The sequence below is a fragment of the Orcinus orca genome, chromosome 16 (genome assembly GCF_937001465.1).
Source record: "Orcinus orca chromosome 16, mOrcOrc1.1, whole genome shotgun sequence".
Lineage (NCBI taxonomy): Eukaryota > Metazoa > Chordata > Mammalia > Artiodactyla > Delphinidae > Orcinus > Orcinus orca.
Window position 1 is genome coordinate 41,163,062 of NC_064574.1, and position 24,807 is coordinate 41,187,868.

The 24,807-nt window shown below is 36.1% G+C and overlaps 2 protein-coding genes across 5 annotated transcripts in view; one reads left to right on the plus strand and one right to left on the minus strand.

The window, feature by feature from the left end:
• Positions 1-24,807, plus strand: part of MACROD2 (mono-ADP ribosylhydrolase 2) — a 1,997,895-nt gene that overhangs the window by 313,280 nt on the left and 1,659,808 nt on the right. The gene's annotated exons all lie outside the window — the stretch shown is intronic.
• On the minus strand, positions 1,996-15,703 carry FLRT3 (fibronectin leucine rich transmembrane protein 3). Of its 4 annotated transcripts, XM_033440349.2 has the most exons (4): positions 15,467-15,703; positions 7,102-7,307; positions 6,547-6,758; positions 1,996-5,543 (listed from the first exon to the last, which is right to left on the minus strand). In XM_033440349.2, exon 4 carries the CDS (start codon positions 5,498-5,500, stop codon positions 3,551-3,553), a length of 1,950 nt encoding a protein of 649 aa, XP_033296240.1. In that variant the 5' UTR covers positions 5,501-5,543; positions 6,547-6,758; positions 7,102-7,307; positions 15,467-15,703; the 3' UTR covers positions 1,996-3,550. The 4 variants fall into 4 exon arrangements, with proteins under 4 accessions (XP_033296240.1, XP_004276529.1, XP_004276530.1 ...); XM_004276481.3 differs by lacking the exon at positions 6,547-6,758; XM_004276482.3 differs by having other exon boundaries at positions 6,547-7,307.

Here is a 24,807-nt window from a genome sequence, read left to right on the forward strand (position 1 = left end):
GCCAGTATCTGTTTTTCTTGCTTTCTCCTTAAATACCATCCTGTCTTTCAATACCAGCCCTAGTTTCGTTTTACCTCCTTCATGAGGTCTTCCTTGATCCATCCAGATAGATGTAATTATTTTGTCTGTACTGCAGTCACAGTATAACTTTCACTAGGTTATTTGTTTAATGCCTTACAACCTCTAGACAGCACACTTCTTGAAGGCAAAGCTCCTACTATTTTATAATACAGAAACCACTCAGTAAGGGTCATTGGCTGTTGAGATTTTTTTTGTAAAGAACTTTGAAGTTCTTAAGAAAGTGATTGATAATCATGAGTTATTTTTTTTTTGCTAATTTAATCAATAGTCCAAAAGCATAAAGTACAGTAGTTTCAATTCCAACACTATGCTAAATTAAGATTTGCTAATCATGCTAAGTAGGAGAAAGGAATTAGAATTGTAAGTGCCACTACTGTTTTCAGGGGCAGATGAGCTAATCTTAAAGTGAATTCAGTGGTGGATTGGTTCCTTTTTAACACCCACACTTCAGGTGCTTTAAAGCACGTGCGTCTCTTTGGACTCTTCATGAAAACTGTCATGTTGGCATGTACCTATAAAATGTGCTTTACTCAGAAAATGGGGTTAGTAAAGCAGAGTTTTTTACTAGTTCCTTTGGCACAGGGGAATACTTTTAACAAATAGGCCTCACTGAAAGAACACAGTGTTGTTTTTAATAGGGAACGAGAGTGTAAGTGCAGTGATTTAATGCAGTTACAAGTGCCTGCATCCAAAAGCAATTTTTGATTTTTGTCAAACGTTCAGCAGGGGAGTGATTTTTCCCTCATTTTTTTCGTAGCTTCCCCATTGTATTCTTGTTAAATGTATAAGCTGCATATTCAGGATTGAATTTTTTTTTCCTACATTTTTCTTTGTTAGTACCTGATCAGTAAAAATTGTGAACATTTAGCTTAGGATAGATGTATATGTATCTGTAATTAATTTAGTGTCCCTTAAGGTGGAGATTTGTGTTTTGTCATTTATTGAAAGTATATATATATTTCAGCAAAGTATTTGGATTTCATAGCAAGCCTAGGTAAAAGAATAAACTTTTACCCTCTCAGTGCTTTCTCTATTTGCTAATAAAACATATTTCTGATTTACCCCAGGTAAAATAATTAAAATGCATGTATCAGAACACATAAAATTTTCTGTGCTCATGAAAGGTATACTAACTGGAAAATAGTCTTGGCTTTTGACTTTTTATAAACTCACAGGTGTATAGTGACTTTACAGAACCATCCAGCCCTTTCCCTGACTTCTGTCAGAGCTTGTAGCTAAACTACTCAAAACCTGTGGAAGCAAAGTCAAACTTCCTTCAGAAAATGTTCCCTGTATCCAGTGTTAATCACATTTTCTTTGCTAAGTTATCCCTAGAAAACAACTATCCTTAACAGGAAATCAAAAGAGAAAGTATTGAGAAACATTTGAAGATGGCAAATGAATAAATGAGGTTTCATAGGCAGTTGGAGATATTTGTTAGCAGAGTAGTAGAAGCAGCGATATGTAACAAACCACTGGGAACACATGGCTCACTCTGCTTGACCATAATAATAGTAACTTGTATTTTGTTGAACATTGTACAGTTTCCAAGCACATTGTCTCATTTAATCCTCACAACAGCCCTGTGAGGTGGGTGGTATTAATAGCCCCATTGTATACATAAGGAAACTAAGCTAGGGAGAGTAAATGGTTTGTTTTCACATACCTAGTAAGTGGTAAATCTGGGATATCAGATCCTCTGATGCCAACTCGTACTACCAAAAAGCTATTTTAAAAAATATTAATTTTTCAAAAACCACCTTAAAGTATCAACCAGGACAACAGCAGCGGTGTACAAAGACTGGAAGGTCACAAAACCACTTCTGAAGTTTTCTGTAAGAGTATTCCAAAAGACTGTTAGGATATTCGTTTATGCATGAAACGCTGAACCCTTAAGTAAAATGATACACAAGCTCAAGATATTGCTATTTTTTTTATTTGTAGCCAACATTTATTTTTATGCCTAGAAAAATACAGGGGGGTACTTAGGACTAATGTGCTGGGCAGTTTGCTACTTTAGTGATAGTAACATAATCCCGAAAAAGCAAGCACAATTATTTTGTCCTTTCTTTTGTTTTATTCAGCAATAAGACCACAATTTTTCATATTTAAGGAAGTATGAAAAATTTGTCGAGTTTTAAAAGCTGAATACATGTAGCGTTGGATCAAGGCACATACAAGACTGGCCAAAGGGCGTACAATGCACTTTGGTTTTTTGTTGGGAAAAAAAAAAATCATGGCAACAGAAAAGTGATGAGGTTTTTAAACAAGTAATAGCTCACAATTCAGTAGGAAGCTGGAAAGAAATGTTACATTACAAGTTAATTATGTAATATCTGGAAACCTGTGACAGTAATGGGCAGTATTCTTGATCATTGTGAACGTAAATTGAACGTTTATGTACAGTGTTAAAATGTTTCACATAAACCGGATCTAAGTTTAATTTCTAGTATTCATTTTTCTTTTAAATTCTCATTTAAAGTACTACTTTCTCTTCATTGCTGAGGGGAATTGCTTATGGTTATGCTACCTTTTTAATGTGTGTAAGTTTTTTTTGACATCCTTTATGATAAAAACATCATAAACATGAACAATTGTGTCTTTAGAGTTGACTTTTCAAAAATCAGGATGGTATAGGCAAAACCAGAATGCAATTCTGAGATTTGTGTTCATTACACTATGCGAGTCTATGTTTTCATGTTTTCCTAAGTACAGATTCCCCCCTAACCTGGAAGCACGCTTACAGTATTGTTTTTGTGAAGTCCTTTATTCTCAAAGCTTTGTTAACAATGGCGTTAACAACAGCAGACTTCACACTCTTTTTATGCCAACTGATGGATTCAGTTCAGAAGATATGTTTACTTTCTTAAGGATATCTAATTTGCTTAGGGTAAAAATGGAGTTATGCAGCAAGTCTGATATTGCCCATTACTTCACATATTTTGATTATTGAATACCACTGGAATACAAATTTAATAATTGGAACATTATTTCATAACTACCTTTTGAAATTTAATTTTTCTCATTCAGCCAGTTTTTTTTTTTTACATTAATACCAAAGTGAAAAATGGCCTGTGCTTATACTACAAGGATCTCATGTGAACGCAGTTCTGATTGTTCAACACAGCAAGAAAATTCACTTTCACAGTCAACAAGTCATCTTACTCAGTAGAACACAAAGTAAATGATTTATAACTTCAATATTTGCAAGGAAAATACAGTACAAATTACTAAAAAGTACTAAAATATAGAATTGTGTTCAGGCTTCTCCACTACATCAATCGCAGCAGTAACCTGAAATTTGAAACTTTTAATAAAAAGTTCATAAATATAAATTATATGGCAAATGTACAGTACATTGCTTTTCTCAGTCTCTTTTTCCAGTGTTTTACAGTAGAACAGGGTTCCTACCATCACCTCCCTTAGGTTTAAAAAAACCGAAACACGGTATGCTGCGAGTCCTCCAGCATCATGAGTGTGAGTGATCTGAGTCTGGAATACCACTGTCTCTGTAGCTTCGGTTACTACTACTTTCACTGTGATTGTTTTTGTACAGATTCATTCCGTTAGGAGGAAATATGGTGTGTATTACAAATTCCTCCTTTGACATGGGTTCATTGCTTATCGGTAACATCTGAAAAGAAGTCTCCCTGATTTCCAGGATGGAGTTGTCCTTCTTGGTGCCAGCTTCCGCATAGTCATCCTTTCTTCTCTTCCCTTTGCTGTATGCACAGTTCCTTGAGAAGAGTGATCCATTCCTATGAACATACCAGCACACTAAAGCTAGAAGGGCGATGGTCACCAGGGCCACAGCCCCACCAATGATGGCAGCCAATGGTAAATTGGGGTTTTTGTAAGGTTCTTTCTCTTGCTCTCGATTAAGGGTGGTTGTAGGGTTGTACATTCGAAGGGGTGCGGTTTCAGTCTCAATACAAACAGGAGTTTCATCAAATAGGTAGAGGTTACTGGTTTCCATGGGAACCATGCAGACTCGATAGGGTGAATCAGGCTCCAGGGCTGTGACCAAGTATTCACTGCGTTCTCCTGTTACAATTGTTTCCGTTATAGATCCAAACGCTGGGCTGTGACCCAGTTTGAGCCAGCTGAGTCTTAAAGCAGTCATAGGTAGGACAAGTTTCCAAGAGATATGAATTGTGTTGGCGGTGACAGCTTTCACAGTAATGATAATTGTTTTTCTTGCTGGATTCCCCGTGGTTCGCTGATCCTTAGTGAGTTTGGGGTTCTTCATGTCTGGTTGTTTGGTCACTGGAGCTGGCCACTGTCCTTGAGCAGGATGCACTGTGTTGGGTGTTGCAGTGGTTGTCTGAATGGTGCTTACAACTGCGCTGTCCTTACAATCAAACAGTTCCACATTGAGGTCCTTGATAGCCATTCCCCGAACCTTTTCGGGGGCTTGGCACATGAGTCCACGCACATTGACCTTCACAGGTAGTGATTGTAACCAGTCACGCACCCATTTCATCTTGCACCCACAATACCACGGATTGTTGCGAAGAATCAATTGGGTTATGTTGTCCAAATCATCAAAGATACCCTGAGGCAAATTACTTAGGTTGTTATTGGACATATCAAGTCGATACAGCTGCCTTAGATAAGAAAAAGCATTTGGGGGCACCCGATTGATATGGTTATCTTGAAGATAAAGCTTCCTCAGGTTTGTGCCTGGGAGGTTTACTGGTGCAGCAGTCAGGGAATTCCGTACCAGTGACAGTTCCGTTAAGTTGACTAGGTTGAAGAAAACTTTATCACCTAAACCGTGGTTGTTCAGCAGGTTTCCATCCAAAACCAGGCGTTTTAGGCTAGTGAGACCTTGAAGAGATGGTGATGAGATGGTGGATATGCGATTATCATCCAAGCGGAGTTCTTCTATAGTCCTGGGCAAACCCCAGGGGATTGTGCTAAGATGATTACGGGACAGGAAAAGCAGCCGGAGATAGTTACTGTCTCGGAATGCCCCCTCTTCAATGCTAACAGCTGAGACGGAGTTATCATCTAAATGTAATTCTTCCAGATAGGGGATTTTTGAAAGTGAATCATAAGTGATAGTCCTTATATTATTTTCTTGCAGATGTAACTCTTTTACGTACTTTGGTAGGTTGGTAGGAAATTCATCTAAACTGTTGTGATATAGGTATATTCTTTCTACTTTCAGCAAGTTTTTCAAATCTGAAGGAATCCCAGCATTATTTATTTGGTTGTTCTGAAGGTAGAGAGTTGTAGCATCCTCTGGTATTCCTGTTGGAATGGATGTCAGAAAGCGATCATTACAGTAAATGAAACCGGCATCACAGCGGCACACAGATGGACAGGATTTAGCCATAACTGATAGTGGTGCCACCTGGAGGAACAGCCCAATTTTAGCCCCGATGAGGAAGATGCTCCAGGCTGGGCTGATCATGGTCAGCAGTGTTGAGGTCTTTACACAAGGTAGTTTCAGAGCCCTAAAATGGAGTGAGTTAAAAAAAAAAAGACAGAAAACCATCAGGCCAGCGTATTTAAAATGGTATTTGAAATAGATACGGAAACTGCAACATCTATAATCACTTTTATTAGTTAATTTTTTTTTTTTTGGCATGCTTAGGTTTTATTGCTAGCTAACAACGAACACAATCACATAATCTTTTTACCTTAAATGTTTCTGGTATTAAGTATTATGTCCCAAATCTATCTGACTTTGAAATGTTAAATATAATTAGTTTTATTGAATATTCTAAAGCATTTTCATAATACTTTATATCAGTTTTGTAGCCAGTCATTGACCAAGCTAGTCAGATTTCTAATTTTTTCTTAATATTCATAATGAATTGACACATATGAATATGATTTGTTATATTTAAAGATAATAACGTTACTGTTCTTAACGAAAATTTTATATCTGCTTTCTATTACGTAGACTGCACAACTGTAGAATTTGTAGTCAAAAAAATCTATTCTCTTACTATTCAAGAATAGTTACAAATCGCTTGAGATCCTGAATCCCAGTAAAGCCAAGTGTTTGCTTTGATTATTAATGTTATTTTTCTTTGATTATTAATATTAAACATGTGAGATAGGTATTTCTAGCAAGAAAATCAGAAGGAATCTTTTTCATTTACTTTAGGGAAGGAAAGATATACAGCTAATACATCTAGCTAATCTAAGTGGAAAATTCCATTTCATGTTAAGCTAGCTCTTTCTTTCTCCCATTTTATTGTATGTTTTGTACTACATGGTTTAATGGCTTTATGAACATTTTTCATTACATTCTATCTCATAACACGTTTTCACAATGCATTTATCTTTCTTCAAGTTCTAATCTAAAATATTATTCAACATTCTCCATGGCTGGAGAATTATAGATTTGTACTGATCTATTGTGTAATATAGTTTCTTCAGCACCTTTAGGTATTAATTAGCCTTTATAATTTCAGGCATGAAGATAAAAGACTTTAATATTTTTCCTACCTTATTGAACGATGTGGGTAAATTTTGCGTGAGTGAAAATCCAATGCGCATATATTATTTTCCTGGTGAGGGGCTGGGACTTATAAACTCTTGTTTAGTCCTTGGAAATATTCTTCACTGTTTATTCAAGTAATCCTATGCCGCACACACCTCCAGATCAGGCTTGCTGTTGTCAATGAACATTCCAGCTGCGGTTCAGCATGGTGGGCAAGCTTATTAAAGTGGGGACCAGAAACAATTCAGTTTCCTGTTACTATGTAGAACACATGGTTTCCTATGTATTTTTTTTTCCTTTCTTATAGAGTTTCTGTGTGAAGGTTCCTTTCGTGTAGCTTAATTCCCTTAGTGGAAACTGCTCTCTTTGAAATTCTTATTGGCTCTTCTGTGCAATGTGGTCAGAGATAGTAACTTCAGATCCTCATGAAGAAAGCCATTCATGATGCTAAGACCTGTATAGTAATAGGTTTTTCAGGCAGTTACCCCCCACCTTTATTCCCATCCAGTATTATCCAAGTATAAACTTTGTACAGTAGCTACATCCTGAGGTGTGATTACCTGCTGTGAAATAGCTATTTCCAGCTTTTGCTTCTTGCTGCTTTCTCAGAATAGCTGGTGCAGTCACAGGTTATGAAAGAACAGGTATTCTTTCAAGAGGTAAAAAAAAACTTAATTCAAATATTCTTCATGGGGAAAAAAAAAGGAAGCATACTAGATTTCCTTTATGTTTCTGTTCCTTGAAATACACTGGGTCTGAGCATCTCCTGTGAAAGTAAAATGTTTTAATGAACTATTAACAATGAACATTAACACACTAGAGAAATTTCCTAGAAATTTAACTTCACTTCTTTCTTTAAGCAACACATCTTTCGTCATAGTAGTTGTTGCAAAGGGATAAGATGACCTCTTTGTCTTTTACTTCCCATTTATATAAATAAAGTGGAAGCCAAAGTTGAGATTGTCACCAAATAGATAATTTCTATTGTTAACTGACTGTTCAACAAATCAGAAGCAAAGCTTCATTCAAGAGGCAGTAAGCCCCTTCCATGGATTTTGAATTCAGGTCAGACCAGTCTTTAAAAATTCACTTTTAAATCTTAGATAGAAAATGATAAAATGTTTAAAAAGAAAACAAGTACACATCAAAGAGGTGAACAAAGACATAACAAGGATTTTTGACAGAAATGCCATGGTAACATTTTAGACATTTCTGAACATAGTTTTACAAAGTCATACAATCTACAATTTAAAGAGTTGAAAAGGGTTTGCTTTAGAAGCAAATCTTTTGATTTGCCCAGTGCCCTGTTTAATTCTTCCTGCAGGCCTCAATTTTCCCAATTGCAGAATGTGGACACTATGACCTTCCTCCTTAGAGGTGTTTTTAAGGGCTAGTTGATGATCTTGAAACTCAAGTTACTCAGGTATTGTTGGCCAAAAGGCAGCACAGAAGTTCAAGTCATAGTATTTTTTTCAGGAGAATACAATTTTTAGCAAACTGAACTTGAGAAACTGTATTTGGGACAGAAAGGAAGTTATTTCAATGTCTCCTTGTAATGACCGTTAGGAAAGCATATCAAAAGCTGACAAGGCATTTCTCTCTAGGTTCAGACAGCAACATGCCAATCTCCAATGACTGTCTTTTTCACTTCTGAAAGGGCTTAAGGCTTTACCAAAGAGACTCAAGATTTTAATGATGACTGCTTTGTTCATTATCTAATATGCATGACAATTTTTGGGGTGGACAGGGGAGGTGGGTAGGATCAGTATCTGTTATGCAAAGTCACCCACTCAGGGGCTTTCTATACAAGTAGGGTTCATTAAGGTATCATGGAAATATTTGACCCTGAAAGTGGAAGCAATTTGCTTCTCCCCCAGTAATTACCTAGCATCCAACAAGGATAGCATCTGTTCCAGAATTGAAACACTACTGAAAGTGAATGTTAAATAAGGCCAAAATTTGTGTTTCTGGTTCTCTTTGAAAGTTTGATTTCTTTTAGTTTGTCACCAGATATCAACACTAATAGACTGCATTAACAGAAGAAAACTGAAAAAAAATTACAGATACATTTAATTTATTATTTAGGCAACTTGAAATCAAAATAGCAGTTAGCAGATGGATAAAGTAGTCTCTAGTGAATATTGCAAAGTGCCCACAAAGGAAAGTTTAAGTGATTTATTGTTTAATGTGAGGTTTTACAGTGATGCCTTTAGGGTTTTGCTCATTATTGTTGAATTTCAGTGGAGTATTTTCTTGAAAACTGTTACTTTCTTGGTATGTGAAAATGGAAAAGCAAGCTGTGAAGTTATAATTACAATTTTACTTTAAAAAGTATCTTCTGTAAATGTTTTCTAAGCTTGAAAATTATTCAACATATAAAGTAATTGGGTAAATTTAAGAAAAAATTTAAAGCAATTTAAAAAACAGTTACTTTTGTTGAACTGCATTAAAAACTAATCAAAACCATTATAAAAATCACAGGTGAGAACCTGCTTAAAATGTTGCCAATAGCTGGCCATTTCTCATACACCAGGACATACTCTAAAGTTGAAATGATTAATCTGACGAATGGGAATTTAAAAATCGTTGGTCAGCCTAGAGTATGTGCAAGGTGATGATCATAATGATAACCAGAGCTAAAGCTTGTAGCTGAGCTGTAAGTATTTCACCAATTCAAGCTCCAAGAATATGTATTGATTTTCATATTTTTAGCCCAGAGAAAGAAAAAATATTCTAAATTGGTGTGAAAAGAAGGAAGATTAATTTGTTTATTTTTCTGTTTTACATTTGTGAAACTGCTTCCTCTGCTCTATTTGATATGCAAACTCACATTGCCATTAATACAATAGTGGTAATAATGTGGGATTAACAGAAAGCCTGAAATCTCATTAAATTCTTGGAAAATGCCATTCTTTTCTCCCCAGACTGCGTTAAAACAAAAGGCAAAAATATAAAGCATGTTTCTCTGGAGAGAAGGATACTCTTTGAAAAATGAAGCTTCCTTCACAAGTTCTTACTCCCTTTACTTAAGCTCAAACAGTTCAATGCATGCTTGATTGTGTTTTATATCTTATATTTTATATCTTCTCCTGACTTTTTATATTTAAAACCTATAGTGCTAAAGAGTTTTGTTTTATTTTGCATATTAGAGGCTGTAATGGTCTTTCCATCTAAAATAGGTGAACCTGCCCCCATGCTTACACTTCCCTCTTTCCGAGCTGGCTCTACATATTCACGCACATAAAGACATTGTAGTTGAATGTGACTGATGAAAAGAAAAATGATCCCCACTGGCATGGACACTGTGGCCTGGTTTCCACAACATTGACTTCAGAGCCTTTATGTCTGCATAGGCTTGAAAGAGGCCATTACTTCTGAACAAAAAGGAATCGATCTTTTAGAAAAATATTGTTAATGGGGTAACTTGGGGGGAAACATAAATGGAGCCCTGGTTATTTAAAGGAATGTTTAAAATTTTTTTAAAATTGTATCATTGCTTCAGTATATAGCAGAACTGTAGCAAAAAGAAGAAAAACATAATCGCCTCATTGGTAAATCAGATTTTTAATATGGATTTTCCTATTCAGTTTATCTTTATAAATAAAAATTGTGGATTTTTAAAAATGCATTTATAATGTAATCACATCTGCAAGAAGCCTCCAATTGATTTCCATGATATACTTAAAAGAATGTAAATAGATAAAGATGCTATCATTTTGAGATAGTTTAGGAAAACTAACATAATTGAAGAAGTTGTATCTGAATAGAAAACTGGTATTTAAATAAAGTCAAGAACTTGAGGTAATCTACATGTTTATATGAGTCCTTCTTTGCTACTACAATATTTTGGAGGTGGGAATGTTTGAGATGACAAGGTATTTCTCATGTTTTGAACACCTAGATTAAGATTATATGTTGATAGTGCTAACTTCCTAAATCCTTTATTTGCTCCCTTTGATTTAAATGGACTTTGATTTGAAATCATTGCTCATTTTAAAAAAATCTTAAATCGAGTATAGAGTTTTGAGATTTTCGTTTCTTTTTAATGCTTTGCCTCACATCAGGGTCTCTTAACTCTCTGGGAAACTTTTAAAAATATTAAATCTAAAAGTAGAAAGGCATGTAGAACTCTTAATCGAAGTTAATTGCATTATTATTTTGAGTAAAATCTTGAGATTGAAGAAAACGTATGCTTACTCAAATTTATCCAAGTCTGTGAATATTTCTAGGTAAACTGGAATTTATACAATCATAATTTGGAGTATTAGGAAAGTAATTTATTCATGAAGGTTTAAATTGCTGCTAGAAAGCTCAACAAAATGATCAACCTATGAATGCTAAGTCTTTGTAATGACAAATGATATTTCAAATAAACTACGTGGATGGTTAAACTGAAAAACTGGAGTACATCAGGTTAGTTGATAGTGACAGCAAAATGCTTTCTAAGCAGCCTGTCTGGTAGTTAAATTTTCCACGATCATCAGATTTCAGGAAAGTTCCAATTCTTTTGTTTAATGCCAGGCAAGCAGAAGGACCTCTAACTCTCCTCTTGAGAGTCATGAAGTCTGAAGGGTTTGCTGAGAGGCAGAGAAGCAAGTGTGCCTTTCCTTACGTAGTTTTATCCAGACTATTTTCTGGCCTGTAAGGTTTGTTTCATTTTTGCAAATAGGGGATGAAAGTTCCAAAGCAAAGTATTTTTACTTTCTCCTTTTATGTTACTGGTTCTTTTCCCCAATAGGTTTGTGATAAATGAATCTAATTCTGCTTCATTTGTTTTGGCTTATAAAGTTAAACTGAGCATCCTTAAAACAAAAAGGGAAACTGGGATGTTATCTTTCATCATAGTGAAGGCTGCTTCCTTTATGATATTAAGCCAGACTAAATGAGTTAGAAAACCATGGCTTATAAGAATGAATAAGATATTAATTTAGAGGTTGGTAAAGGTGAGCAGTAGAGAGCTTGGGGCAGGGGACAAGCTTTAAGTTTGCATTGACTTTTAAGCAATTGCAATTAAAACTATGCTTATCTTTGTTAAACCACATTTTCCCACTGCAAACTTGAAATGCCTTTTTCAGTGTTGTGAGTACAATTTGGTTGATATGCTTTAAATTTCTAATATTCAAGTTTCCATACTCTAGTAGAACAAATATTTGGGTCTACTGTGTGCCAAGCACTGGGCTGGATGATAACATCCATAATCATAAAAAACACCTTGTTTTTTTCATGTCAGAGTTGAGTATTGTTGATTTAAACCAAATGAAGAGGAAGAAAATCATCAACACATAAACTGATCAATCCACAGTCCAGTGGCACACTTTAAAAATGGTGTTTAACCAAATGTGGTCTCTGGGTTTTCTTTTCAAAGTTGCCACGGTAACTTGTGCACGTGAAAAGTGAAAGAATAAAGAACAAAAGCTGTCATTGTCTCATCAAGAGAGAGCAATTTCTCTTTTCTCTCATTTAAGCAGACTAATACCTGGAGAGAGCTTTTTATACATTCCTGACACTTGATTTGGGGGCTAGGAAAAGAGATTATGCATATGTTAAACAAATGAAACTTTAGCTGCTGCTTAGATTACATTTCGTTCTTTTTTACTTAAAATCTGTTTTCTCTGGTGTTCTTGTCAACAGACAAGTCAAAGTCCTGAAACCTGCTCTCCTATGCAATATAAACATGGCTTTCAGACTGTTTTTTAGTGTGATGGTTTACCAAATTTCGCGATGTTGATCTGCATTCTGAAACTGGAAAATGCTTTCTGAAATGTATATTCCTATTTCGGTTCTTCAGCGGCAGAAGGCTTTTTCCAGAAGACATTTATTTACAAACCATCTCCTGGATGGAAATTTGTTTGTTGACTTGTGATAAGTTTTTGAAATGGTGGAATGTTAGAAAGAGTCGAGAAAAGGCCCTTTTAATGCTCTGAAGAGAAAAAGGCACTTTGGAGAATTAATACTGCTTAGAGATTTACTGTAGAGTTTTTGCCCGCTGGGGGGTGGTACACTCTACCAGAACACTGCTTTCAGAAGCCCTAAGTCAGATGTTGGCTGCTGCCAGCCAGTTTTCCTCTGGTTTAATTACAACAAAGCCTCCCGTTGAGAAGAACAGTAAAGGCCTCTGGGGCAAAAGGTGGGGGTAGGAGGCAAGGGGGACTGAGGAGAAAAGGAGGGAAGAAGTTACAGGCTTTGAAAAATTTACTGAATCTTATTTCTCTCGTTGACTTCATTTATAGTGGTCTTCATTTGACTGTCAACAATTATTTATAATGCTATTAAAATAAACTGGTTGAATAAAAGAATATTTAAGGGGGTTTAATCAAAATTTTTAAGTTAGTCTTGGACCTTGGCATTAAACACATTCTTTGTTATGTAGCCCACCCACCTTAAAAATAGGGGGAAAAGTTAAGATCCACTGAAATGGCAGTTTTAAACCAATTTTTTTTTTCTAATGACCAGATTTAATTTAATGTTGGTATGAACATTTGGCATATCTAGAATAAAAGCATAAAGAAGCATTCATGTGACATTAATACAAGGCAAGTTCTCTGCTACTGATTTTTGTAGGGTTTAAAATTGTTCAAAATAATTCAGAAAGAAGAGGAAGCCCTAGTGTGTGTGGCCAAGAAGAGCAGAGACAAATCTCTCTGCAGTGCACTTGCATGTTTAAAGATGAAAATTGTATTTTTCATCTGGAGACACTGAGTGTTCATTAGGGTCTTGTGTCCCTAGGCAGGAGGTGCTGAATGTAATTGGAGTTTCTATTTGATTGGGCAATATAGTCTAGAGAAGAAACTGGGGTAAAGATAATTAATAGCTTGCTAACAAAGTCTGACAGCCACAAGATTTCAACCAAATTTATTTCACACCACTTCATTTAGCTCTGAAAAAGTTTCGATGGAATTGGAGGCTCCTTAATTAACACTTGAAAGCAAAAGAAACATACCTTCTATTTTACTGCCACATTCAGTTATGACAAATTTTCTTACTGTTTTTCTTCTTTTTGTAAAAACTTTACTTGCTGCCCAGTTATATATTCCACAAACGTTAATGTTTAGGAAGTGTTTAATTGGGCATTTTGAACCTAACCATAATTGAGTTAAAATGGGGGGGGAATGAAAAGCCCAATTAATAACTGATAGTATTATACAGCCTAATTAATAACTGATAGTATTATACACAATATTAATGAATTCATTATGTTTATTCGTTCAATAATATCTTTTCTGATCCTTGGACTAGATATATTTTTGGCAGTGCTCTATTTAAAAAAGAAATTAGACGTGCTTTTCCTACTTAAAATACATGCAATCATGTTTTTGTAACGCTGTTTTTTATTTCAGGCTAATATATGTATGTATTTGTGTATGTGTGTGTATATGTTGTGTATACACACACATGTATCTGCAAACTAAGTGGCATATCTCTGATTTAATCTTCTTATAGATTAAAACCTGGCATATTATCATTAATATTGGTAGTAGCGGTAATATTAATATTTTGTAGTACTTTTAAAAGGTTCATTTCTTTCTTTACTCATTTCAAGAGAGATGGGTATCTGTCATATGTCACTTTGGGGCAGACATAAGTGGTCCTATCTGAAAACAGACAAATTCATTCTTTATGTTTATGCTGATCAGGATATTCCTATGTTGTCGGGGATAAATGAAAGGCATTGCTACAGCTGAAGCACTTTTCTAGTGGCTTTATTCATGTTTCCTGCTATAACGAAGGAACATATGTGTGCATTTTAGAGCAGATAGATTTATTAAGAAAATTTAAAATAGTTAATTGTTAAAACCATTGGAGAATTTGGTCCCATGATTGGCACATATCAAGGCTTTTAAAAAATCTTTTAAATTCTCAATAAATAAATAACAATCAAACCCCCAGATATTGAGAAAATATAGGCCTGTTGTACTTTTTTACCTCTATGCAACCATTTTCTTTCAGATCTAATTCACTGAAAAAAAATTTTCTTGAGAAGATACCTTTAACTACTTTTGGAAAGCTTTGTTGTATAAAAATATTTCTTTCAATATAAGATTTTCCCATTATAAGTTGCAAGTGAATGGATACTCTGCATATCCCACTTGATGAGGGCTCTACTCATTTTTTACCCCCTGCCACACTGAAATCCCTGCATACATCAGGCTTAACTTCCAGGCTGAGCTTTGTTAGTTTTTCTGAGTAGACTTTGCCAATTACTATGCTAGTCACATACTACATTTGCCCAAGCAATGGATTTTTGGCGTTCTTCTGGAGAGGGGATATGGTTTGTAAGAGAGTCTCCCCCTCCTCGGAGTTGAGTTCACTAGTTGAGATTTGCAAGCCTGAAATGCTTGAAGCAGCTCTGGCAGGATAGCAGTGCAAGCTTTAAAATCTAGGTGTAGCTGTTAATCCTTCCAGAGGCACATAAGTCTCCAGGAGTAGCTGGGCTAGCTGTGAGCAAGATGTATGCTTTTCATGTACTGCGTACTTATGGGCTGAGGGATTATTGATTTTCTTTCACAGTTGTAAAAGCAGCAATTGGTGATCATACCACACATACAGAACACACCAAGTTAGCAAGACCTTTCGCTTTCCTCTCTGTGAAAAAATCTGCCTCGTACTCTTTAACATCTAACATTTAACTTTCCAACTTAATGTATTCTATAAGGCTCTTTTCAAATAGCAATGACACGAGACAGAAAATAGCCATTTATCATTAGTTTTTTTTTAATGAAAGAAAGGTTTCAAGAAACTTCTTGCATTTGGCTGTAACAGTCCAATTTTTCCTTGCTGGCTTGCACGCACATACATTGCTCGTCCTGGTGACAGAGCAAACGTTCGTATTTGGATGCCTCATGATACCAAGTCATTTCTTTCTAGAGAGTAAAACCAAGCAAACTTTCTGGGACAATCATAAGGAAAAACATGGGAAACACTTACCGGGAAGGCGAGAAAAAGCAATCCCATATGTTCTGCCGCTCTAGCTGTAATTCCACTGCCTGGGAATTGGAGTAATAACCCTCCCCCTCTGCCCAGCTCGGCGTCCAGTCCACACAAAGCCAACGGCAGCTGCAGGCTGAGCTGGTCCTGTTCAGATCACGCCTCCACTGAGGAGCGAGCAAGGGACAGCATTCCAGTTTACTGCACAGCCCACCTCCAAGTCTGAAGTTAAAGCTTCACCTCGCAGTGGTTGAAGAAGGGGGTGATGTCATAGATGGGCAGGACTTCGCCAAGCTCTCGTTCAGTGAGGTAACTGGGTGATCAGACAGATGAGCTTTGCCATCGCTAGAGGGAGTGAGAGCAGCCAGAATGAGGCGCTCAGCTTGCCGAGGCCAGGATGCCATTCAGTTGGTAGGCAGCCCTTTGGAATCGCAACCTTTTCTGAAGTTTACTACAACAGGGGAGTGGTAGGAAGCTTATAAAAAATACAAGACGGTTAGAAGGCTATTTATAAGATTACAATAGAAAGACACTGGTTCTTTTTATTTTTAAGCCATCTGTATTAAAAAGAAGCTAAGCAAAATCATATTATTTTCATTTTTGACTAGTTACAATAATGTTATAATTGTGAAGGCTAGTAACCCCAGCAGTGAATATTTATTTGAGAAATGAACAGAAAGCAGCTTCAAATAAATAACTGATTTATTTAAGGGAAGGGAACAGGAATGCCAAAAGGTTAAAAAAAAAAAAGGTAACCAGTTCTTTTTCCTGGAGGTAATAAGTTATTGTTTTATATGTATTTGTTTTAAGAAGTGAAAGTATTTTTCATATACTCCCACTATTTGTCCATCTTCTTTAGAACCTAGTAGATAGTAGGTTTTTTGTATTTAAGGCATCCTCCCTAAAACAAAAAGGTTTTGAAAAATTAAATAGAGTATTTTCCTTTCTGATATGTTTTTGCTCTGAACATGAGTTGAGATACAAACATCTTAAGAAGAAAGAAACTGTTCAGGGGTAGTTTTGCTTGTATTTAAGTTATTGTATTTTAATTTATGTATATGAATAAACACTGGACAGTGGAAGACATAGACATTTATAGTGTCTGTGTCTAATCAGCAGAATTATAGACTTTATTTTCAATTATGATTTTCATAGACTGGTTTCTGCTATTCGGTCAACAAATGCTTTAGGCTCATAAGTTTTCCACTAAGTGCGTTTCACTTTTTAATATTATTGGAAAGAATTTTGCTTTTATATTTACCTGGAGGGCAATTTCCTTAAACTAATGTTATTTGTTTTATTCTTAGAGGTTCACAGCATTCTCCTTCCTACTTTTAAAAAGTTTCTGAGTATTTCTGAAGGAGGCCAGCTAATTGTCTTTCCCAGGAGTGTTTGATTATGGTCTCTTCATTAGCTTCGTTTAGTTTATCTATTTACATGTTTCTCTGATAGCAGTTTGACCTTCTGAGTTCCTCTCCAAGAATGAATGATATCACAGTAGAAGGTGAACTCTTGATAAGAGGTATACTGACCCCTATTGTTCTATGATTGCACTTTTATTGGCCTCTGAGGGTGGACCCATTAAATACAGGAGTTTTAGAATTCTAACGTCTGTTGAAAAGCCAACTTCTTAGAAATGTTAGGTAGCAAAAGTTGAACTGAGATGCAGCTGCTGGAGTTTTGGAGGAAAGGGAGGTGGGACGAACAGATAATCTCTCAGTTAAAGGGTGGATTTTCTTCCTGTTACTGCAAAATAAACACATGGATTAAATTGTTTTATGAAAGCATTCTTTCTAGAAGCTATTTTCAGTTGGGAGTTGATTATATTTAAAAAGAACTTTTTGCCTGGCCAAATTCCTATGGGCTTATATCAATATTTAATCAGTTTTGTCTCCATTCAGGCAGACCTTAAACAGAAAAGAAAGATAAATGGACAATTTTGGTTATCAGTATCTAAAAGAAGGTATATTGGCCTGGGAGTTAGGAGTTCTGAGGTTTCCATTCCCTAGCCTGCCATGACTTCATATTATCTGCTCTGGGGTTTGGTTTCACCACATGGCAAATAAAGGCAGCAGGAACTTACTGAATGCCAATTATGTATTGTTGCTTTCTTTCTTTCTTTTTTTTTTTTAAGTTGTGGATTAAAATATAGAAGAAGGCAAGAGATTATGAAAAATGTGATCTGTACTAGAGGTGCTAACTTTGGAGGCAAACTCTTGAGATAGCTCCTATCAGCGCACCCTGTCCAAAAATATATACTCTTTTGCTGCTTCCGTTTGTTTTTGTTTTTGTTCTTGTTTTTACTTCTTCCTCTTATCAACTGTCTGAAATTCTGCCAGTTGGAGGCGAACTTATAATAATATGTACATTTTTTTGCAATAAAATGGACCGCCTCTGAAAAGATAGAGTTACCCTGAGTTAATTCAGATTGCTTTCCTCCTTTGTTACCTAAGGGAGATTACCTACAATAAGGGGATGGCTGTCCTGGTAGGAGAGGAAGGAAGGCAGACAGTTTTCAGTGAGAAGCCCTTTAGGCTGTGATAGGAATGGGGGCCCTGATTCTTACAGCAGAGAGAACTCAGCTCTTAGTGGAGGAACTCACCTGTGTAGACTAATGTTTAAGAGCATGTCCTTCACAGTCTAGCATACCTGGGCTCCATCTTGGCTTTGCCACATGACTATAGACAAATTACTAAATATTTCTGAAATTGTTAGCTCAGTACCTGACTCATAGTAAGTACCAAAGGAATGGTAACTGCCTCTATTAAGATGAGGGCATCTGAGCATTTGAAAAAAGGAGACATTAAGAAGTGGTAAAAGAATGCACAAAGGGAGGTCAGAGAGGACCAATGACAGATTTTTTCACACTCTTGTTGTTCAATAGCCAGGAAATGAGGGAGGAGGTAGGCAAATAGGATATTTTCTTGTTTAATTTTTTTTTTCTGTTGTCTTCATGCATTTCATGGTCCCATGTTCTCAGGATTTAGAACTTAGTTGAGTTCTAGTAGATGTTTTAGATTCAAAAGGCATTTGTCGTTTTTTTTTTTGCATTTTGCTCTGTTTTGTGGGCTAGCCTGTGAATCTAACACTGTACATGAGAAAATGTGTTTCAGAGGGTAAAGAACTGGCCGGAAAATGAACTCCACTAGCATATTCCAATTTTAAAATTCTAAGACCATCTAAACTGGCCATATCGAAGAACTTTGTGTTTTTCTGTTTTTGTGAGAGGGTAAGAGATGTTCCCTGATGGAGGACAGGGTAGGTTGGATTTGGAATCAGGTTTCCCAGGCTTTACTATTTACTAGTGTATCCAAGTGAGAACAACAACCACCACTAAACCTCTTTTATAAACAACTCCCAGCTGAAATGGAACAATTTAAATGAGGTCTTCCAACCTGCCTAAACTTAAGCTTCCTCATTCACTCGTTCATTGTACACAAATTTGTTAAAACTTCCCTGTAAAAGAAGCTGGTAGGACTAGATGACCCCCAGACCACCTCCAACTATGATATTGGAAATTTAATCTTAGAAAGTATTAAAGTTCTCTTAGGTTTTAGAAAGACACATCCTTGATGATTTTTCTTCCCCTCACCACTCTTCCTGAGAATAAAGTCTTCAAAGTTGTCTGATAAGCAAACCAACCAACAAAATCAGCTCAGGCTTTTGGTATATTAAATGCCTTGGGCTTATTATCAGTTGAGAATTTTTTGGTTGCAAGTGATTGAAAGCTGAAGCCTTACTATCTGATCAACAATTGGAAATCTATTGGTTCATGTAACTGAGAAGTTCAAATGTATGGTCTGGCTGGCTTCAGGTAAAGCTTAATACAGTGGCTTAAAGTATGTCGACAAAAAAGTTTCTCTCTGGCTCTGGGTTTTCCAGTGTTGGCAAAGGAGTGTTGGCAGTCTCCTTAGATCACGTACAATGGATCCTTGGCAGCTCCAGGCTTTTCCCTTAGGCAGTGACAGTTCCATGTATCACATTCCTACATTGCAGTGTTCAGGGGAAGAGAGGTCACCTCCAGAAGCTCCTACACATGCACAGATGTATGATTCACTCTTTCTCATTTGTTTAATCTTGATCACATGCTCATTCCTGAACCTATTACAGGAAGATGGGGAGATACATTGGTGAGCTTAAGCCCCCTGTAAGAGCTGTAGGTAGGGTCAACCCCATTCAGACACACGGCTGAGAGTGGAGGCCAGGGTATGATCTGAAGGAAAATTGGACACTTAGTTTGAGAAGGAATTAACGGATGCTGGAGATTAGCTCATTTTTAGAGGATTTGGCATGCTGAAACTTGAGCATGTTTTATAAATTTATAAACTTGAAGCTGCTCTTTTTATTTTCTTTCTTTTTTTTTTTTTTAAGCCAAAGTTTTGTTTAAATTGCCAAAACATCTTTAAAAGATTTTTGTATTTGTGGACCCTCTCAAGTCTTGCCTAGTTTTTTCTGTCAACAGGTAGTGATGCAAATTAGGGCACATCAGTACTACATCTTAACGTGAACCTCTGGGATGTTAATAAAATATAGAGAGAGTACGTATTCAGCTATCTGTAATTCTGTGAAGTCAGGCCAGATGCTTAATGCACCAGTTAGAAACTGTACCACATCTTTCTGGACAATTCCAAAGGGTGTTGGAGAGATAATTAGATTATAGCAAGTCATGGATGCCTTAGAATACTGAATGGTTTTAAAAATGCTATATTAAACTGCTCTTCTGTTCTGATATTTGCCTTTTATTAGTCAACACTTAAAATGTACCTAAAAATAATCACATATCCCTTTTAAGTATATTTCCAAAACATACTGCAGTGGAGTGAGATCTGTCATTACAGGACTTGAGACAGAAATCAAAGAGAAAAAATCAGGTGGTTATTTCCCTGCCTGCTTGTCTGCCCACCCTCTGATACACCCTTATTTTCCCCAGCATCCAAGTTAGACTCTTGTTACACTTTCAGGATTGGGATAAAGATGATTTTTTAAAAACTGAGAAAAAAGCACGCCTTTGGCCTCCCAGGAAAGAGAGGAGAAATTGTGGTTCAGAACAGGGTTAGTACCTGGCCACAACTGATGGGCTGAGACAGCTGGCTAGTGCAAAATGGAAAGCCTGCTGATCCCTACTTTCTAACCTTTTCTCTGCTTTCATGTCTGGCCATGCAGATGATGCATGATCCAACTCCAGCTGATGGAGGCTGTGTCCTTGACCCCTTCCCACTCCCTAATGCCCTGTCACCCTTCTCACTTTGTTTTAAAATGCAAAAAGAGACTTTTAAAATGGACCTTGGAAAAAGCAAACTTAGAGCAAGCAGAGAGTGAATTCTCCCTCTGATAGATACTCTGTGTGTGGCCCTGGGAAAAGAACTTCAGTTCTCTGAGCCTCAGTTCTCTCATTTATGAAGATGGAGACATGGGACCCACCTCATTTTGCTATTATGGACTTCAGTAAAGTGGTGCATTGTAAGAGCTCATTAAATCTGAGAAAGCACTTACCAAGACAAAGCTAAAACTTGTAGATAGTTGCTTTTTATCTTCATAGTGATGAGTAGGGCCAGGATCATTTCAAAAGGCACAATCCACTAATGTTAAATTAAGCTATGTGTTTTAACAGTTTATCTTTGGAAATGAAACAATTTGAGAAACGCTTCTGCTTACTGTCCTGGATGCTCAGACCTTGAGATAACAGTATCTAAGGCTTGTTCTGAGACTTAATTACAAATCAAAGGACAAATTCCTTATTCTTGAAAATGATTAGTATAAAGCATAGCTTTGGAGGAATGGCTTACAGTTATTAAGAGCAGATCACTATATGTCTGATCATTGAGATATGTATTTACTAGATATCATACAAGTGGATTGCTCCAAAGCCACATGATTCTATCTACATAGCTTGCTGTTAATCTCAGCCAAAGCTGTCGTCACTTGCAAACCATCTTATTGTTTCACTGTTTCTGGAGTATTGGTGCTAATTTTAGGTACACAAATAGACTTTCTGAGAGGAAGATTTCCTGAAATTGTTGTCATATTTATCTTATTTCCAAACCAGCTCTGTATTCTCCTTGTATTTGAGATTACCTCTTTTAGGATTGCTATTTCAGTGCAGTCCAGATTACTTAGGTACATAAACATGTTTAATGTTGAAAGAAACATGTTTAAAGTAGAATCAAAAACTATTTTATATTATATCTGCTTATAAATGACTATGGAAACTGTCCCTCATTGGTACTTCTGGGAGAAGCAGATGTACTACAATTAGTACTTTTCCCTTAAAAACTGGCATGTATTGATTATCATCTGCAAGATTTTTTAAGGGATAAAGTATTATCGATTGATTAGATTTGGACTAAACGAATGTTTCACAATACCATCTAGTCCAAATAAAAATAGTTAAAAATTATCATGGGAAATTCTTTAAAATATAAATCTGTTTAAATTTCCTGACCGTGATTTATGACAAATATGTTATAGATAGATTAAAGTATGTCTGTAGTCCCCTCTGCTTCACTTCCTTCATATTCTAAGTGATTAACCGTAAATTTGGGGGATTTAAAAGCATTTTATAATTCTTTCATTAGTTAAACTTTTGTTCCTTTTGTTTGATATTTAAAATGTATTAGTGCTACAAATTTACAAATACTTCACTAGGTTTCATATGTGTGTTTAAAAATTAAGATCTAGACTTGACAAGTTTTATTAAAAGTGCACAAATATTGCCAATATTTATTTATGTTTTAATGAGCTTTTATTCTTAATAATTTGTTTTTTTAAATGAGGATAGAATTGAAATATGATTAACAAAGTGTTACTTTTAAAAATGAGTAATTTTTGTTTGGAAGGAAGCTTTTTGGTAGTTTAATTCTCATGTTTACATAGAAACAATACAGAAACTATTTGAGTCACTTCCCAAGCAGCTCCTCTTTGTTTCCTTTGCTAGCCCAGGGAACAGACTTGTCTCTCTGAAGTCCTCCCCTGCTTCCCTGGGGCAAGTCAGAAATAAGCTTATCAGATCACATCTTATTGACAAAGAGCAAAGCTTATTGGCTGACAAAAGAAGGGAAAAGAACAAGTAAAATGTAAATGACAGAGGTTTGTTGTCCAAAAATCCTAGGTTAACATTGTTTTTTAAATAAATTTTTTGGAAGTAGGGTTTACATCTTTTTATATTTGCTTGATTTTTACTTTAGAATTTTAAGTGCAGTAAAAGCTAAGAGTTTTATCTATATTTTGTAAACTGTAATTAAGTTATCAATATTATCATCATTATTGTTGTTGGCATTGCTGTTATTACTTGTTCCTTGTAAGCAAATCTTTCTATCTTATCTTTGAAAGAAGTTAGAGAAAATTATGTTGCATCTTATGTGTTTCCAGTGTAGTTTTCTAAAAGAAAGTAGACATGACTTTCAGATAGAAAGTAGACGTAGCTTTCTGGCAGGAAGTAGAAATATTATAAATATTGAAATAAATTATTATAAATGTTAAGTAATTATAAAGATGTTTTATATCATATTTATATCCTATATTCTTGACCAAATAAAAATAATCTTAAGGAACTTTTAAATCATATTTATTTCTTGTCTTCTTGACCGAACAAAATAAAATACTACCATCTCCATTCTAATGCAGCTGATAATTTAATAATTGCATAGCAGGTGCAGGAACTTGTTCTGGGTACCCTGAAGATGATATTAAGGTATGTGCTATAAGTCTGGTCATGTTGACTCATTCTCTGTTTTCCAAAGACTCTCTAACCAACCTTCTAAAGTTACTCTATCCACTAATACATAGATTATAGGTGGGCCAAGACCATCTCATGACAGCTAGGTACTGGCTCCTAAGCAATCCCAAAGAACAAAGAAACCTGACCTTAGTCCATGGTTGAGAAGGTCAGGAGCAATTTAAGCAGTGTACTCTGGGCTACAAAACTGTATTTGAACTGAGACTTACAGCAGTTAAAGAGGGAAAGTTTTTGAAGAGACATTAAGGAAAGAACCAAAGCTGCTAAAATAGCAACAATTTGAGAGGAAGAGAGAGCCACAGTAGGTGGATTTTGAAGTCTTTACCAGTTACTATGGTGGTAAGTGCAAGCAAGGAAGACAGAAGACATTGTCTGAGAACATTCACGATGCACGTTCCCTTCACCCATCCTTGTCATGAATTTTGGGGAAGAATAGAAGAGGTTGCTGAATTACAAGAGGCCAGTAAGGAAGAAAAGAGAAGTTCATAGATTTGAGCAACGTAACAGTATCAATGTAAGGAGACTAGTATTCCAATAATGGTGATATTAATGAAAAGACTGGTGGAAAGCTAAGTGTAGACTAAAATCCTGATTGCAGAAGAGGGGAAAGGGTAGTCAAAAATGGAGATTCGTTACTAATTTGGGCTTCTAAGGACTATGACCTGACTCTTCTTGTACCATTCTTAGGCCCTTCCAGGAAACAGTGTTGAGGTTTTCCAAAAACTTTTCGTCGTAAGTTTACAATAGAGTCCATGGGATTCCCGAGTTATTATCTGTTCTGCATCCAGGAATGTAATCCCTGGACGAGGAAGGGTCTTCTCTGTATGGAAAGGAAACCATCTACTTTAGGACGGTGAAAGCTGACACCTGCCGAGAAAACTAGAATGGCCTAACTAAGCCGTGCCCATTAAATGGGGGGGGGGGGGTGCATGAGCCCACAAGTCACAGTAAATCATCCACATGTCCATTAGGAATATGGGGCAGCTCTCAGAGCCTTCTGGTTTGTATCCAGATTAACATCTAGTCTAACACTGTAATGTTAGTGGAGGCAATGGAGTCATCCAAAATATGCATCCAGAACAAACGTATAGGTCTTAGAACATGGAATAAAAGTACTGTGGCATTAAGGGTTCATTGTAATTTGTAACAGAAAATACCTGAAAGAAAGCATTCAGAGAAAAGTTATACCAGTTCAGAATATGTCATCTACCATGTAATGTGCCAGAATCCTAACAGGCATTTCTGTTTACACTTGGCCCTTCTGAACCTCATTCCTGCCTTTGACTTATCCTTTATGAACAACATCCTTCATTAGTAAACAAATGAACACATTTCTTCACTCATCAGTTAAAGAAAACCACTAATTGTCCTGTTAGTCTCAAGGATTGATTTTGGTGGAATTATGCCCCAATGGTATTTTTTCCCTCAGTATCTCTAATATGGGATACTTACAGTCTTATTTAAAAACAAATGCATGTTGTTTGAGAGGAGACAAAATGACTCCAAATACTATGCTGTTAGGACCCAGTTATCCATGTCTTAATGGTAAGAAATGAATTGACCACTACTGCCTATTTTCATCAGACTTGTTGCAATCAACTGTTCC

Excerpts from the sequence above, each read along its gene's own strand:
- FLRT3 (XM_033440350.2), bottom strand. The coding sequence starts at position 5,500 with ATGATCAGCCCAGCCTGGAGCATCTTCCTCATCGGGGCTAAAATTGGG.